This window comes from Otolemur garnettii, unplaced genomic scaffold (assembly GCF_000181295.1).
Source record: "Otolemur garnettii isolate 467f Iridium unplaced genomic scaffold, OtoGar3 scaffold00009, whole genome shotgun sequence".
Lineage (NCBI taxonomy): Eukaryota > Metazoa > Chordata > Mammalia > Primates > Galagidae > Otolemur > Otolemur garnettii.
Genome location: NW_003852404.1, coordinates 7,610,582 through 7,628,213, shown reverse-complemented (window position 1 = coordinate 7,628,213; position 17,632 = coordinate 7,610,582). Strand labels below are relative to the sequence as shown.

Below are 17,632 nucleotides of genomic sequence, written 5' to 3'. Positions count from 1 at the left end.
GCTTAGCCGCTTGAGCCACAGGCGCCGAGCCATCTTTGCAGTTCTTGAAGATACTTTCTTTGCCTAACTGGGAGGTGGCTCTGTATCAGGATAGGAAGAGCTCCTCCATTACTTTTGTTTTTTTTTTTGGCTATAGAATATTCTATTGAATGGATGTACCATAATTAGTAGCAGTCCCCTTTCGATGGACATTTACATTGTCATCAATATTTTTTTTCCTTTGTTCTTGGCTGGGGCCAGGTTTGAACCTACCACCTCTGGTATATGGGGCCGGCGCCCTAGTCCTTTGAGCCACAGGTGCTGCCTGTCATCAGTATTTTTTACATGAGCAATGCTGCAGCGAGTCCTCTGTCCACAGGTCGTTTTCCTTGTGCAGGGCATATCTATGGAATATATTCCTAGAGGTGGAGCTGGTGGGGCAAAGGCTTTTCTTAATTGCCCTCCGTTGAGCATTTGCTCATTCACCTTCTACCTGCCAGGCAGAGGAGGACCTCTTACCCCATAGCCCTGCCCATGTTATGCATTTTATGTAACTCTTTTTCCCTCCAATTTGATAGTGACATCCCAGTGTAGTTTTTTGTTTTCATTTCTGAGATGGGGTCTTGCTGTGTTATCCATGCTGGCCTCAAACTCCTGGGCTCAAGAGAGCCTTTTGCTTCTGCCTCTTGAGTACTGGGACTACAGATGTGCACCACCATGCCGCCCAGTGTAGTATTTTTGGGTATTGTTTTTTTAGAGATAGGGTCTTAATCTTCTGCCCATGCTGGAATATAGTGGCATGATCACAGCTCACTGTAGCCTTGAACTCCTGGGCTCAAGTGATCCTGGGGCTTCAGCCTCCTGAATAGGTGGATCACAGGTGTGAGTCACTGTGCCTGGCCCTGTGTAGTTTTAATTTGCACTTGGGAGCCACCACCATCCATTTCTATCCTCATCCTCTGCTCTGTCCCTCAGGGACCTATTGCAGATGGGAGGGGAGCTGGCTCGGACATCACGGGCTGTCCAGGAGGCGAGTTTGGGTCTGAGTGCTGGGCTGCAGCTGGCAGAGAGCCGGGTTGAGGCAGCTCTGGAGAAGCAGACGCTCCTGGAGGAGCAGCTGCGGGACAAGGTGCTCCGGGAGAAGGATCTGGCCCAGCAGCAGGTGCAGAGTGACCTGGACAAGGCCGACCTCAGTGCCAGGTGGGTGCCTAGTGGGCGCCTGGTGGGCCTCTCTGTAGGGGGTACATTTGGAAGCCCAAGAAGTAGGGAGTGTCTGTTTGGGGACAGGCCCTTCTCCTGTGTAAGCTCTGCCAGTCTTCCCAGGTACCCCATTTGAGGTTCCGAAGGCACTTGCCCAAGGTACCTCATGCATAGTTCAACTTCCTGATGACAGAACTTATGCCCCTCACTCCTGCTACCTGGACAAGTCCCAGAGTGCTTTCCCATGAGATAAGATCAGTACCATAAGAAGTCTGAGATCTCGGCTTGGCAGCTATGGCTCAAGCAGCTAAGGCACATATACCTGAGCTGGCAGGCCCACCAAACAACAGTGATGGCTGAAACCAAAAAATAGCTGGGTGTTGTGGCAGGCACCTGTGGTCCCAGCTACTTGGGAGGCAGAGGCAGGAGACTTGCTTGAGCCCAGCAGTTGGAGGTTGTTGTGAGCTGTGGTGCCATGGGTGTTACCCAGGGTGACAAAAGAAGTCTGAGATGTCAAAAGGAGAAGTGATCTGCCTAAGGTCACACAGCTAGGGAGGTGGATCTCAGGGCCCCGGCCTCAGGTCTGGGGAAGCATGGATAACACAGAAGTTGGGGGATTTAAGAAGGTCGGGGGGAGTCCCCGATTCACCTCTGTTGCTCCCCAACTCCAGAGTGACAGAGCTGGCCCTGGCAGTGGAGCGTCTTCAGAACCAAAACCTGGAGAAGGATCGAGTCAACAAGGCTCTCACTGAGAAGCTTGAGGCCCTGGTGAGATGCAGTTGCCCCCAAATGTGGCAGGGTGGGGTGGGGAACCCGCCAGGTCCATCAGGTCCAGACACAGGCTTGGGGCCAGGCTGCTTGGGCCACCCTGAGCATTGCACTCAGACACTCCCCCCTCGTGTGTGTGCCCCACTCAGTGAGAAGCACACACCCCTCCTTCGTCCTGTGTCACCCTCCCACCACGTTCCCCATTACACAGATGAGGAAACCAGGCCTAAGAGGGGACAGCTTGTCCAGGTCTCAGAGCCAGGGAGTGGGAGAGTAGGGACTTGAACTTCTACCTGTTCTTTCCCAGTCTGGGCGCTTCCTCTGGGAACTTGGCTGCCTCCCTACCAGAGGGGCCCTCTTCAGGGTACCACCTGGGTTTCTCGCCCTTCTATGTGGGGTCTGTCCTGGGCTCTGTCCAGTGCTCCTTCACTAGTCTGACCTTCAGCAGGGCCTGGTCCATTCAGTGAGCGCAGTGGGGTCTACCATGTGGCTGGCCTAGGGGCATGGCTATGCGGGCCATCTGGTCTGTGAGGAAGGGAGGGTTTCTGACTAGGACAGACCTCTGACCACCCCTTCTTTTTCTTCCTAACCTCACTCAAGGAATCCCTGCGGCTACAGGAGCAGGCTGCCCTGGAGTCAGACGAGGGAGAGGGACTACAGCAGACCCTGAGGGACCTGGCACAGGTGGGAAAGCTCAGCCAGGCGGTCCTGGACTGCCCACCATGCCCCCTGAGGGCCTTGGGTGGACTGTGGTGGGAGGGGGGCCGGAACCCCAGGCTGCTGTTGTCCAGGGAGAATCACAGACCCTCTGGGCCCACCTGTGAGAAATTTCGAATTTCCTCACAATAAATGGGAGGCCTCAGCAGGGAAACTGAGGACTGTGAACTAGCACAGAGGGTAGGATCAGGAGGCTTCGGGTAGGAAAGGACCTTACTTGTGCTACAGCGCCTGGACGTCTTTGCCAGCTCACCCCAAGGCTCGCTCCCTGCCTCCTTCTGCCCCCATGTCTCTCTCCCCCAGGCCGTGTTGTCTGACACGGAGAGCGGAGTCCAACTAAGCAGCTCTGAGCGCACTGCAGACAACTCAGACGGCAGCCTGCGGGGACTCTCAGGCATGCGGACCCCATCCCCGCCACGGCGCTCCTCTCCTGGCCGTGGTCGTTCCCCTCGCCGAGGCCCGTCCCCGGCCTGCTCTGACTCCTCCACGCTTGCCCTGATCCACTCTGCCCTGCACAAGCGCCAGCTGCAGGTCCAGGTAGTAGGGAACTCAGTGTTGTCCTGGGGTGTGGCTGGGGTCTGGGGTAGGAGCCTGAGCACCCTGGATGCAGCCAGAGCCCTGGGGAACCGCAACTGGGTGTGTGTGTGTAGGGGGCTCCTGGAGGTGCCTGAGCTCTGAGCCCAGAGGGGGAGGTGCAGGAGTCGAGTCTTGGTAGAAAGGAAAATGAGGTCCCAGTTGTACAGGGCTAGAACCCTGGGCGAAAGTCTGGGAAGAGGAATCGGAGCCTAGGATGAGAGGAGCTATGGGCAGTGTCAGAGCCAAAGTGGGCAGGAGTCTCAGGATGGAACCAGGATGCAAGGGGAGGAACCCGGAGTCCGGGGTTTGGGTCAGAGGAAGGAGGGTACATGGGAGTTTGGCACCCAGGCAGGTGAGGGCTTAGAAGTGTGGTGAGTGGAGACCTAGCCTTGGGGTCACTGGCCTGGTATGGGCTGTGGAACCAGCAAAGAGTAGGTGGGCTCTGGGAGCCTCCTGTATCCCCTCCAGACTCAGTGATCCCCACCCCTAGGACATGCGTGGACGCTATGAGGCCAGCCAGAGCCTGCTGGGCACCCTACGGAAGCAGCTTAGTGACAGTGAGAGTGAGCGTCGTGCCCTTGAGGAACAGCTGCAGCGCCTGCGGGACAAGACTGACGGGGCCACCCAGGCCCATGAGGATGCCCAGCGCGAGGCCCAGCGTCTGCGCAGTGCCAACGAGCTCCTGAGCAGGTGCCTGGGAGGTGGGAGGTGGAGGACCACAGAATAAATCTGTATCTGGGCCTGATGCCAGCCAGAGTCTTTAAGCACGAGGCTCTCACAGAAATGGTCACAATAAGCCCCATGTGTCTATCACAATTTAAGTGAATTGAAAATATTAAAAAGTAAGAATTTGGTACCTTGGTTGCAGTAGCTACATTTTAAGTGCTCAACAGCCACATGTTGTCAGGGATAGTACATTACCTGTAGTCCCTGCGACTGGCGAGGCAGAGGCAGGACGATGGCTTGAGCCCAGGAGTTCAAGATTTCAGTGAGCTATGATGGGGCCACTGTATTCCAGCCTGGGTGACAGAGTGAGATCCTGTCTCTAAACAAAAAGATGACAAAACCCAGCCACATGAGGCGGTGGAACACTTCTGTCGTCTCAGAGAGTTCTGTTGACAGCACTGTTTTTTTTTTTTTTTTTTGAGACAGAGCCTCAAGCTGTCCCCCTGGGCAGAGTGCCGTGGCATTACAGCTCACAGCAACCTCCAACTCCTGGGCTCAAGCGAGTCTCCTGCCTCCGCCTCCCAAGTAGCTGGGACCACAGGCGCCCGCCACAACGCCCGGCCATTTTTTGGTTGCAGCCGTCATTGTTGTTTGGCGGGTCCGGGCTGGGGATTCGAACCCGCCACCTTAGGTGTATGTGGCTGGCGCCTTAGCCGGTTGAGCTATAGGCGCCGAGCCGACAGCACTGTTTTAAGATTATCTTTCTTGGAGATTTTAAGACAAGAAATTATCCACCTGGCTCAGCGCCTGTAGCTCAAAGAGTAGGGCGCCAGCCACATACTCTGAGGCTGGCAGGTTTGAGCCCAGCCTGGGCCAGCTAAACAACAATGACAACTACAACCCAAAAACAGCTGGGTGTTGTGGCAGGCGCCTATAGTCACAGCTACTGGGAGGCTGAGGCAAGAGAATCACTTAAGCCCAAGTGTTTGAGGTTGCCGTGAGTTGTGACACCACGGTACTCTACCCAGGGCGACATAGTGAGACTCTGTCTCAAAAACAAAAACCAAAAAAACAAAAGAAGTTATCCACCTCTTAGCTACCAGGTTTTTTTCTTTTTGTTGTTGTTGGATTTTGTTTTGTTTTCTTCATAAATATAATTGTATAATGAAAAGTATGATGGCTTGGTGCCTATAGCTCAGTGGCTAGAGTGCCAGCCACATACACCGGAGTTGTTGGGTTCGAATCCAGCCCAAGTCTGCCAAACAACAATGATGACTACAACCAAAAAATAGCCGGGTGTTGTGGCAGGTGCCTGTAGTCCCAGCTACTTGGGAGGCTGAGGCGAGAGAATCACTTAAGCTCAAGAGTTTGAGGTTGCTGTGAACTGCAATGCTATGGCACTGTGCCCGGGAAGACAAAGTGAGACTCTGTCTAAAAAAAAAAAAAAAAAAGAAAGAAAGAAAAGTATGAAAGTGGAGGGGAAATAAAAAGTCAAGACCCCCCTCTCTTCACAGCTTCACCCACCCATCCTAACCCCCATTGTGTGTTTCCTGTTGTGTTTTCTGCACACCTACTGTGTGCCAGGCTCTTGGCCAGGTGCTTTCCTTGCCTTTTGTCAGTTCGATTTCCTGGTAAACTCATGCAGTTTGGAACTGTTCCCGTCCTATGGTTGAGAGTCTTGGCCAGACTCATGCAGCCAGTGTGGCTGGGGGTGGTAAGGTCGGAACTAGAATCAGGTACATCTGGTAGCAAACTCAGGTTTTCCAGGCCTTGGGGAAAAAAGGGCTTCTGATTAGTTGTGTTCACAAGGAACATCCCATTTTGCACTCTACTCTTTTTTACTTAATATTATGTTGTAAGTTTTTTTCCTAAAATAGGAGCTCTTGTCAAGCCTTCAGGGTTCCTGGTTTCTGCCACCTCCCTCCCCTGCCATGTCTCTATGTAGCAGGAAGCTGTGGGATCTGGACAGACCCAGCTCTATGGGGCTTTCCAGAATTTAGGGGCATGGTGTGCTGTAGGGGGCATTTCCTGATCACATAGCCTAGCAGAGCTGGTGGCATAATTGCCCGTGTGTCCTAGGAGCCTAGCCCTGTCCTCTTCTACCTGGTACGGTGCTTGGAGATAAGGCCAACACCTCCATTCATTCTGCTGGGCATCCATGAGGGCAAGTTGGGAAAAGCAGTCAGTTTCCTTCTGCAGGGAGGTGTGGGTAAAATGAGTCAGCCATGGGCAAGGCAGGAAAGGCTTCTGGGATGCAGGTGCCTTGGAGGACAGTGGCTCATGGCTAGAGGAGCAGCCCCGCCATTTCCTCTGGAGGGCACAGCCCTAGCATCCCTTCTGCTCCCCTCTCTTCATCCTGTAGGGAGAAGGGCAGTCTGGCCCACAGCCTGCAGGTGGCCCAGCAGCAGGCCGAGGAGTTACAGCAGGAGCGAGAGAAGCTGCAGGCTGCCCAGGAGGAGCTGCGGCGCCAGCGGGACCGGCTGGAAGAGGAGCGGGAGGACATGGCGCAGGACGGTGCATGGGCACGCAGGGAGCTTGAGCGCAGGTGAGTGGCTTCTCACCTCCTTGCCGGGGCCTTTCAAATGACACTGGGGCTTCTGACAGCATCCCTAGGAGCTGAGTAGCACCCTTCATGTTCTAGGTCTCCTACCACCTGGAGGCAGCCTAGTGGTACCCCTCCGATATAGGGTCTTCTACTCTGTTTCATTTTGGGAAACTGAAGCTCAGGGAGGTATGGTCACTTACCTGGGATTGGAGAACTGGTACAAGGGAGAGCTTGGATGATAATACCAATAATAATTACAATAACAGGGCTGGGTGAAGTGGCTCACACCTGTGGTCCTAGCACTCTGGGGGGCCAAGATGGGTGGATTGCCTGAGCTCAGGGGTTTGAGACCAGCCTGAGCAAGAGCGAGACCCTGTCTCTAAAAATATAGCCAGGCATTATAGCAGGTGCCTGTAGTCCCAGCTACTTGGGAGGCTGAGGCAAGAGAGTCACTTGAGCCCAAGAGGTTGAAGTTACTGTGAGCGATGATGCCACTGCACTCTACTGAGGGTAACATAATAAGACTCTGTCTCAAAAAAAAAAAAAAATTACAACAGCAGTAATATTAATAATACTATTCTTTTTTTTTAATTTAGTTATAATAATACCAATACTATTAATAATATTATGAAGTCCCAGATACCATTTTAAGCACTTTGATTCTCTCATTTAATCTTTAAGATAACTCTCTGATGTAGACTTAGAGGCTATTATAATCTCCATTTTATGGATGGTAAAACTGAGGCACATAGAGGGCCAAGTAGCCAGTTAGTGGAAGAATCAGGATGATATTAGTACACTGTGGTAGTAGGTATTGTTCTTGTTTCTGAAGGCCTTTGGGGTGACGTGTCAGGCACTATTTTAAGTACTTGTATAGCAAATTCATGTATCCTTATAAGACCTTCAAAAGGCAGATGTGCAGTCTGAGGCCCAGAGTCACAAAGCTCAAAAGGCAGTGGGCTTGGCTGTCCTTGTGTTCCTGCCTGAGGCCCAGCCCCTGGCCCAGTATGCTGCTGGGTGCAGGAGGCTCAAGGAAGTGACCTGGGGCACCTGCCCGCACTCTGTCTCACAGCCATAGACAGCTGGAGCAGCTGGAAGTGAAGCGCTCAGGGCTGGCCAAGGAGCTGGTGGAGGTGAGGGAGGCGCTGAGCCGAGCCACGCTGCAGCGGGACATGCTGCAGACCGAGAAGGGTGAGGTGGCCGAGGCACTGACCAAGGTGGGTCCCCATTTGCCGCCTAACCACAGACCTCCCTCTGAGCCCAGGGCCTGAGTCTTCTCACTGAGGCCCAAACTGATCCTTATTTCAGGGTGACCTCTGAATCTAGTCATAAACTGACCCCTTCCTTTGGGACATGGGCTGACCTTTGCTCTGCCCCCAGCCCTAAATGGGTTGACCTCTCTGAATTGCCATATCCCTGCTTTGCCTGACACTCCTGAGGGCAGTGCCTGTAGTTTGGGGTCATCTAGTTTCATCTCTGTGCACAGGTCTGTGAGAGTTGGGATCATGGTCCAGAGAGTCCTCGGTGGGGGCTGCCCTGTTCCAGCAGTCTGGGTCCTGAGCAGTGCTATCCCCAGACCTTCCTTGGAGGGACCCTCTGATATCTGGCCCTGCTCTGCAGGACGAGCTGTTCTTTTAAACCTTTGATAGCTTCATAAGCAGCAGGCCTCCTGTGGTGACTTTTGTCCGATCTCACGTCTCCTTGTCTCCCCACCCCATCTCCACGGGTCCATCTTGCTGCATCTCTTGTCTCTTCCCACATCCTGACCCTCTGGCTTCTCTCATCTCATCCTGTCCGTCCCTGCCTGCCTGTCTCTGGCTGCCTGGTCCTGACTGCAGGCTGAGGCTGGCCGCGTGGAACTTGAGCTCTCACTGACCAAGCTGAGGGCAGAGGAGGCTTCTCTGCGCGACTCCTTGTCCAAGCTGAGCGCCCTTAATGAGAGCCTCGCCCAGGACAAGCTGGGTCTGAACCACCTCGTCGCCCAGGTACACCATGCACCAGCCTTGCTCACCTGTCTTCCCCACTCACTGAGACCCCACTGAGGCGTCTGGGGCACAGCTTTGTACCCATCTGTCTTGGTCCCTGCCTTTCTGTCTCTGTTGTTCTCTGACTCCATCTGTCTGTCTATCTGCTCTTCTTGGTATCAGAGCCGAGAAGATCCGTGGGTCCTCCTCTGTTTTTCTCCCTCTCAATGTCCACACCCTCAAGGGTGCTGCCCCTTGTCCCCAGGAGCTTCCCCTGGGCTGGCTGTCCTGGGAGGGCCCCCTTGCTCACTGGGCCCCACCCCTACTCGGCTCCCCAGCTGGAGGAAGAAAAGGCAGCCCTACTGGGCCGGCAGCGGCAGGCAGAGCAGGAGGCCACCTCTGCACGGGAGGAGCAGGAGCGGCTGGAGCAGTTGCGGCTGGAGCAGGAGGTGGCTCAGCAGGGTCTGGAGGGCTCCCTGCACGTGGCAGAGCAGGCCCGGGAGGCCCTGGAGCAGCAACTCCCCATGCTGCGCCTTGAGCGCAGCCGGCTGCAGGAGCAGCTGACCCAGGTGTGCGAGTGCGGTGTACATTGGGTTAAGAAGCTGGTACGGGTTGGGCTCCCAGTCCCCTACATCCTGTCCCAGAGTAAGTTGCAGGTACAGTAATCTGCTTCTAGGTTAAACCTGGCCCCACTTTAGTTAGCTGGGGAACTTGGACAAACTATCCAACCTTCTTGTGCCTGTCAGGTCAGGTTTGGGGTCAGGCTGAGAGTTGGGAAGCTACATGAAAAACAGGCTAGGGGATCCTGGGAATGGTGCTCACAGTCCCTGGGTGGGGGCAGCTCTCCCGGCAGCTGAGCGGGCGGGAGCAGGAGCTGGAGCAGGCCCGGCGGGAGTCACACCGGCAGGTGGAAGCGCTGGAGCGAGCGGCCCGGGAGAAGGAGGCACTGGCCAAGGAGCGGGCGGGCCTGGCTGTGCAGCTGGCAGCAGTGGAGCGTGAAGGCCGGACCTTGTCAGAGGAGGCCACTCGCCTGCGGTGAGACCCTGGGCTCTGCCCAGCCCACCCTGGGGGATCCTATTGGGGCCACAGCATGACCAGCCTCGCCCGGGCATTGGTTCACAAGGGCAGTTACTTAGGAGCCTGGCTTGCCAACACATCCTGGCTGTGGCTCAGGCTTCCCCAAGGAACGTGAGCCCAGCCAGGCAGGTAGGTTGGCACTCGGCCCATAGCTAGCCACACCCTGAAATCCACGGTTTCCTGGGGCCGGTAAGGCTGAGTCCCAGGGCCTCAGGGACTGTGTGTGCTGCAGCTTGGAGAAGGAAGCCCTGGAGAGCAGCCTGTTTGAGGTGCAGCGGCAGGTGGCACAGCTCGAGGCCCGCCGGGAGCAGCTGGAAGCCGATGGACAGGCCTTGCTGTTGGCCAAGGAGACTCTGACTGGTATGGGGGGCTAGGGATGGGGGGAAAACTAGACTCCAGCTCAGGCTGCAAGCTGTTGAGTTCTAGGGTCTCATAGAAGGTGGGAGCACTAGTGTAGGAGTCTGGTTGACCTGGGTTCCAGTCCTGGTTCTGTTATTGAGATCTGATCTTCCTTCCAACAAGCCCCTTCCCTTTCTTGGCTGCAGACTCTTCTCCAGTAATTAGAGGGGATAATGCCCACCTTCTAAGCCTGTTGCCAGGATGGATAGAAGAGCACAGAGAGGCCTTGGCACAGTGCCTGGCCCAGTCAACAGTGGCTGCTGTGTCATCATCAGGGCAGTTAGAGATCTCTCTGTGGAGCTATCAGCTGGTTTTTGGACAACTCTTGGCCCCACAATCTCAGCCCCATGCCCTGCACGCTCCTTATCCCGTCTCTAAACTTGGGCCTTCTTCCCAGTTACCACATTTTCACTAAGCACCTACTTGGGTCATGGAAATTAATTTTTCCTTTCATGTACACCTGAGCCAGACCCAACCAGGAAGGGAGATGCTGGTGGGTTTCCAACCCAGGAGATGGTTTTTATTTTATTTTATTTTTTTGGCCAGGGCTGCGTTTGAACCTACCACCTCCGGCATATGGGGCCAGCGCTCTACCCTTTTGAGCCACAGGCGCCACCCCTGGGAGATGGTTTTTAGATGGTCCACTGTGAGATGTCCCTTTCCCATAGTCACCTCCTTTAGTGCTGACAGTTAATACTCCACCAAGTATGTTCTGACAGTCAGTCCTTAAAGGTGATGCTTCATGTAAAGCTGTGCAGCTTTGGGAAATCCTGATCTCTGAGCCTCCGTTTCATCACCTGTAAATGGCATGAGGATAAACTAAGTAGACATGTTATAAAGCTGAAATGAAATTAGGTCTAGAGAGTGCTTAGGCAGGTGCCTGACCCATAGTATGCTAAGTCAATAATGGGCTCTATCTTTGATCCTTCCCATCTGTGGGGGCCTTTCTCATCAATCATTTGTTGATGAGAAGAGGGCAGAGAGAGGACAGAACCAGTGGGCTCATGCAGCAGATGGGGAAACTGAGGCCCAGAGAGGGCAAGCTACTTCTTCAAGGGAACCCGGGCTAGATGCCAACCATGCCCTCTCTGCTTTGGGATTTCGTTCACACGGCTTAAGTCTGCTCGCCCAAGAGGAGGTTTTGATCTAACATTGTCTTTTCCACCATTTTTCTCATGCAGGGGAGCTGGCAGGCCTACGGCAGCAGATAATAACAACAGAAGAAAAAGCAGCTCTAGACAAGGAGCTGATGGCACAGAAGCTGGTGCAGGCTGAGCGGGAGGCCCAGGCCTCTTTGCGGGAGCAGCGGGCAGCCCATGAGGAAGACTTGCAGCGACTCCAGCGAGAGAAGGTTTGGGCAGCTGGGTAGGGGTGGGCAGTGCTCTAAGCCATTGTCTCCTTTGTGACCTTAGGCGAATCATCCTTTTTGCTCTGCTTTAGTCTTCACATCTGTGAAATGGGACTTCTCTGCCACGGGGGCCCTGGGGTCTTCACTGGGAAGACCCATGTTCTCTTATTAAACATGCAAATTCATAGGTTCCACATCTGTTCCAGCTCTGTTAATCCTGATGTAAGCAATCCACAGCCACATTTAAGAAATACTGAGCTAATGTGTCGCAGAGAAGCACTGTTGTTATTTGTTAAGAAGTACTGTTTGCATAAAAAGGCTCACTCTGAGACCTTAGCATTTAGAAAGACCAGGGCTAAAGAGGTTACTAGATTACTGGCTTGAAGGTTGTATTACCTGGGTTTGATGCTGATCCTGGCCACATACTGGTGATGCTACCTAGGGTCTCTGTGCCTTCATTTCCCCATCTGTAGAAATGAGGGAAAGGATGGTGTAAGGAATTATCAGGACAAGGTGAGATAATTCATATAAAGGACTTAGCATGGTGACTGAGTACTTAATAAATATGCCCATGAATTATTACTGCTGCTACAGGAGAACTGTCCATCCTGGACAGGGCCCCATTGACCCTGTAGTCTCTTCAGCTTGGGATAGGCCTTATCATACTTCCCCAGCAGGTGGCAGTGAGGCCTTTGGAAAAGATGCCACTGTCTGCTTTTTGCAAAGTTGCTGGGGACAGTGGTGGGGTCAGGCACATACCCTGACCCTAAGCTGGCTGTTCTTTGCCTATGGGCTCTACTCACCCACCTATCCAGTCCTCAGGGAGCCAAACTCCTACGTCCCCCCATTATACTTCTTACTCCTACACCGCCTGACTTGGCTTATTAATGTGCCCAGATCTGTTTTCTCTCCAGCTCTCTGCCATCCCAGACCCCCCACATTCCTCACAGGCAATCTTAACTCCCCTCTGCCCCAGCCCCAATCCCTCCTCCACAGTTGTCAGAACATCCTCTGATCTAAAACCCAGATTGCTCCTTGTCACCTTGTCCTGACCTCTATTCTCTAAATCCTTCAGCACACTTGGCCTGGCATCTGGGGCTCGTGGCTCACTATGTCCCCCTTAGATTCCCCCACATGTCCTGCTTGCTCTTTCTTCTAGGTCTTTTTGAGGGCTTTACTTTTGGCTAGGGGTCAGCTTCTTTTCCTCTCTTTACCTGGCTGCCTACTGCTCATCCCTCCTCAGGGGAGTGTTCTCAGACACCCAGGCCAGGCTGCTGCTGCTCCTTGGCACTTTCACAGCCCTTATCATACCACCTTGTAGTTACCAAGTCTCGAGCATGGGGGCCAGATGGCCCTTGCTGCTCTGAAGTTTGCAGGGGGATGCCTGGGTCTTCCCTGGTGTGTCAGACATGCCTGGGCCTGGCCCCCCAGGAGGCAGCATGGCGGGAGCTGGAGGCCGAGCGGGCCCAGCTGCAGAGTCAGCTACAGCAGGAGCGGGAGGAGCTGCTGGCCCGGCTGGAGGCCGAGAAGGAAGAGCTGAGTGAGGAGATCGCGGCCCTGCAGCAGGAGCGTGACGAGGGCCTCCTCCTGGCTGAGAGTGAGAAGCAGCAGGTTCGTGAGTCCTGGTGTGGCGTCTGCTGCTGCCTAAGGGGCTCCTCTTCTGGGGATGGTCCCTGCTGAGCTACCTAGTAGCTAGGAGCCCTGGGGCAGGCCACTTCCCTCTCTAGGCCTCAGTGTCCTCACCTACAGATAGGGGAACTAGAAGAGGTCTGTGAGCATCACTGCACTCCACATCTGGCATGCAGTGGGACAGTGACAGTTGTGATACCAGGAAATCTGTCTCACATTTTCCTACTCTTCCTTCCACCCAGGCTGGGCCTAGCATCCTTGTGACAGACAGCCTTCCGAACAGTCCCCACTATGCCTCCAGGCATCAAATGGCACTCACTCCAAAGAACAAATTCCTGACTTTCTCATAATGTAATAGAAACAGAGTAGACTGTGTCCACCTCCTCTCCTCACCAGCTGTGTCACCCTGGCAAGTCACCTTGCCTCGTTGAGCTTTAGTTTCAGGGTTGTAGGGGCAAGTTAATGAGATCTGTGAGTTGTGTCCGTGCCCGGGGTTCTTTTTTTTTTTTTTGAGACAGAGCCTCAAGCTGTCCCCCTGGGTAGAGTGCCGTGGCATTACAGCTCACAGCAACCTCCAACTCCTGGGCTCAAGCGAGTCTCCTGCCTCCGCCTCCCAAGTAGCTGGGACCACAGGCGCCCGCCACAACGCCCGGCTATTTTTTGGTTGCAGCCGTCATTGTTGTTTGGCGGGTCCGGGCTGGGGATTCGAACCCGCCACCTTAGGTGTACGTGGCTGGCGCCTTAGCCGGTTGAGCCATAGGCGCCGAGCCGTGCCCGGGGTTCTTGTGACTGCTGTTGTCACCTTTTCCAGGGCTGCATCTCTCCCCTGGGTCCACCTGCAGTGGCCCACTCAGGCCAGTGAGTCCCCAGTGGGTACATTTCTCAGAGCAGAGTGAGTCCTGAGCATGTCCCCAGGACCAGCCAAACTCCAAGTCCTTTGTTCCCTGCCCTGGCCAGGCCTTGTCTCTGAAGGAGTCCGAGAAGACAGCACTGTCAGAGAAGCTGATGGGTACACAGCACAGCCTTACTGCCATCTCCCTGGAGATGGAGCGGCAGAAGCGAGATGCTCAGAGCCGTCAGGAGCAGGACCGGGTAGGGTGGGCTGGGCAGCTGGGCCTCCACATGCATGGAGAAGCACATCCCCGCACCTCCCCTGCCTGAGGAGTCCCCTTCTGAAGGGGAGGTATGGCCCTGCCCTGGAGAAGTTTCCACACTATGGGGGGAGGTTCAGCCCTTTAGGGAGTCCTCATCTGACAGAGGTGGTGTAACTCTGCACTGGGAGAGACTGGCCACATGGATGTCACTCAGTAGGCATTCAGGGATTAGTAGAGGGTCTGGCAGGCCAGCAGAGGGGCCATGTTTGGAGCTGAAAGTAGATAGTTCGGCCAGTTGGGAGCAGCAGGGGGCACACAGGACTGAGTCTGAGGAGTCCCTCTGTCCCAGAGCACTGTGAACGCCCTGACCTCCGAGTTGCGGGACCTGCGGGCCCAGCTGGAGGAGGCTGCAGCGGCCCATGCCCAAGAGGTGAAGAGGCTGCAAGAGCAGGCCCGAGACCTGGGCAGGCAGCGGGAATCCTGCCTGCGCGAGGTGAGCCATCAGCCACCCCCCTTTCCAGGCAGCACATTCTACATGGTGCTATATGCTTATGGGGTCCCCAGAAGCTTGTAGGATTCCTCCCTGCATTTGAGGGCAGATGGACAGCCAACTTAGAGAGGAGGCATCAAGTATTTATTAAGTACCTGTTGTGTACAGATAGGACTTGGGGACTTCAAGGAGGGATGAATGTGGTCCCTGCTCTCTTGGTGTTATCCATGGGACCTGACTGGTGATGATTTAGGGCTAAAACATGCTGAGTCCAGCCTGCTTTGCCTAAATCGTAACTCACGGTTTATGGTTTATGTCACTGCAGAGGGATGGGGCAGGTGCCCTGTGGCCAGGGATATGGGGTACAAGACCCAACTTGTGTAGGCCCCGATCACTCTCCTGTGGACATCTGCTATGCTCATAGGCAGAAGAGCTTCGGGCCCAGCTGCGCCTACTGGAGGAGGCCCGAGATGGGCTGCGTCGGGAGCTGCTAGAGGCCCAGCGCAAGGTGCGTGAGAGCCAGGAGGGCCATGACACTCAGCGCCAGGAGACCAGCGAGCTGCGGCGGAGCCTGAGCGAGGGTGCCAAGGAGCGTGAGGCCCTGCGGCGCTCCAACGAGGAGCTGCGGGCTGCTGTGAAGAAGGCAGAGAGTGAACGCATCAGGTAGGGTGACACAGGGGGACCAGCCTGAGCCCTTCACTGAGCCCCACCCTTCTCATGGTATCTTGTCCCTAGAACATAACTTCACCCCCAAAGTTCTGGGGAATCGCACAGATGGAGATTCTGTCACCTAATGACAGCCAAGCAGGTGGTCGTTTTAGATTTTCCTTCCTATTGACCAAGGAAAGGGGAAGTAGGCAGGGTTGGGTCCAAACTTGGGCCCACCTGATATCATCACCCTGGAAACCAGGCCCCTCTGGGAGCCACTGGTTCACCCCTCCCAGCTGAGGGCTTGGCCCCCACTCCTGGACAGCATAGCTCAAGACGGAACACAAGGGCAGTCAGCACTCGAGCAGGCACCTCCAGACCAAGAACCAGCTGGACCTACTCCAAGAAGTGGGGCCATAGATCATACTCTTCCCAGACCCAAGGCAGCCTCTGACCTCCCTACCTTCTCTAGCCTGAAGCTTGCCAACGAGGACAAGGAGCAGAAGCTGGCGCTCCTGGAAGAGGCACGGGCAGCGGTGGGCAAGGAGGCTGGGGAGCTGAGGGCTGGGCTGCAGGAGGTGGAGCGTTCACGGTTGGAGGCTCGGCGGGAGCTGCAGGAGCTCCGGCGGCAGGTACCCCTGTCCCCAATCATCTGGGCCTTGTTAGGTGCCCTGGGGCCAGTAGCAACCATTTCTGGAGTTCCCCCAAATGTAAAACTGGGGTTTTGAACTATAATAAGGCTTCTTACATAACTTTAGTATTAACAGATGGGCTTTAAGGAGTTCCCGAACCACTTAAACTGCGTGCACAAGTCTGTGTACATGTTTGTACACACACATGCTCACATTTCTCAAAGGAGAGAAGCTGGTGTCCAGTTCTCGGAGGGATTTGGGAGCAACCATAAAAGGTGCAGCTTTCATGAACTAGATCAGAGGCTGACAAATTCTTTCTGTGAAGAACCAACTGGTAGAGGCTTGGTGCCCGTAGCTCAGTGGGCAGGGCGCCCGCCAGCTACATATGCTGAAGTTGGCAGGTTGCAGCCTGGCCCAGGCCTGCAACCAAAAAATAGCCGGGCATTGTGGTGGGCGCCTGTAGTCCCCACTACTTGGGAGGCTGAGGCAAGAGAATCGCTTAAGCCTAAGAGTTTGAGGTTGCTGTGAGCTGGGATACCATGGCACTCTATCCAGGGTGACATAGTGAGACTCTGTCTAAAAAAAGAACCAAATGGTAAATATTTCTGGCAACTACTCAACTCTGTTGTGGTGGTGACCAAGCAGTCCCAGATGCCGTATGAGCAAGCGGGCATGTGTTCCAGTAACACTTTGTTTATGGACACTGAAATTTGAATTTCCTGTCATTTTCTTTTCTTTTTTTTTTTGAGTCTTTGTTGCCCTCAGTAGAGTGTCATAGCATCACAGCTCACAGCAACCTCAAACTCTTGGGCTCAAGTGATTCTTTTGCCTCAGCCCTCCAAGTAGCTGGGACTACAGGTACCCACCACAGTGCCTGGCTATGTTTAGAAATGGGGTATGGGGTCTCACTCTGGCTCAGGCTGGGCTCGAACCTGTGAACCCAAGCAATCTACCTGCCTGGGCCTCCCAAGTGCTGGGATTACAGGTGTGAGCCATTGCTCCTGGCTTCATGTTCATGAGTTAAGAAATACTGTTCTTCCTTTGATTTTCCATGTAGACATGGACTATTTTCAACTATTTAAAAATGTAAAAAAGTCATTCTTAGCTCACATCCCTGTAAGAACAGGAGACCAGCCCAACTCATCCTGTGGATTCAAGTTTGCTGACCTCTGAATTAGATAATCTGCAGACTCATCCACCACAGAGAGCATTGAACAAGTGCTTACTGTATACTGGGTACTGCCGTGGACACTGTAGGCTCAGGTTTTCCCACTCTAGAAGAAGATTCACGCAGGGCACGGTGGCTCACACCTATAATCAGCACTCTGACAGGCTGAGGTGGATGGATTGCCTGAGCTCACAGGTTCAAGACCAGCCTAAGCCAGAATCAGAGCAAGACCTCATCTCTAAAAATAGCCTGGTGTTGTGGTGGATGCCTGTAGTCCCAGCTACTTGGGAGGCTGAGGCAAGAGAATTGCTTAAGCCCAACAGTTTGAGGTTGCTGTGACCTGTGACACCAAGGCACTCTAAAGTGAAACTCTGTCTCCAAAAAAAGAAAAAAAGATTCAAAGAACAGGAAACAGCCTCATTCAGCTCCTAGACTCTGCCCTACCCATAGTTATTACAATTCGATAGCCAGAGATACCACAGCCTGAAAAGCCCTTCTCTACTCAATCACCTTCCTGAGACACCACAGGAGTTCCCAAAAGGAACTGACATTTGCATGGCCGGTGTTGTATGCTACAGCTCTATCTCATGTTACCCTCACTGCAGTGCTGTGGGGTAGGTAGGCGGAATCCCCACCTGATCCTGAGGAAATAGGGGATTAGAATGCAGGTTGGCATTCCACTTGTCTAGGATGAAAGCCCAATCTGCTGCTTGTGGGCTGTGTGACCTTGGA

The 17,632-nt window shown here is 54.2% G+C and overlaps 1 protein-coding gene across 1 annotated transcript in view; it reads left to right on the top strand.

Moving 5' to 3' along the window:
- The window catches only part of CROCC (ciliary rootlet coiled-coil, rootletin), a 40,205-nt gene that overhangs the window by 9,824 nt on the left and 12,749 nt on the right, over positions 1-17,632 (top strand). Inside the window, exons 9-25 of the mRNA XM_003783866.3 lie at positions 955-1,179; positions 1,851-1,947; positions 2,548-2,631; positions 2,968-3,201; positions 3,731-3,930; positions 6,269-6,451; positions 7,524-7,668; positions 8,290-8,436; positions 8,754-8,984; positions 9,257-9,450; positions 9,725-9,852; positions 11,073-11,242; positions 12,671-12,850; positions 13,826-13,960; positions 14,312-14,455; positions 14,877-15,115; positions 15,573-15,732. Of these exons, the coding sequence (XP_003783914.1) occupies positions 955-1,179; positions 1,851-1,947; positions 2,548-2,631; positions 2,968-3,201; positions 3,731-3,930; positions 6,269-6,451; positions 7,524-7,668; positions 8,290-8,436; positions 8,754-8,984; positions 9,257-9,450; positions 9,725-9,852; positions 11,073-11,242; positions 12,671-12,850; positions 13,826-13,960; positions 14,312-14,455; positions 14,877-15,115; positions 15,573-15,732 (2,896 nt within the window). The remainder of the gene's footprint in view (positions 1-954; positions 1,180-1,850; positions 1,948-2,547; positions 2,632-2,967; positions 3,202-3,730; positions 3,931-6,268; positions 6,452-7,523; positions 7,669-8,289; positions 8,437-8,753; positions 8,985-9,256; positions 9,451-9,724; positions 9,853-11,072; positions 11,243-12,670; positions 12,851-13,825; positions 13,961-14,311; positions 14,456-14,876; positions 15,116-15,572; positions 15,733-17,632) is intronic.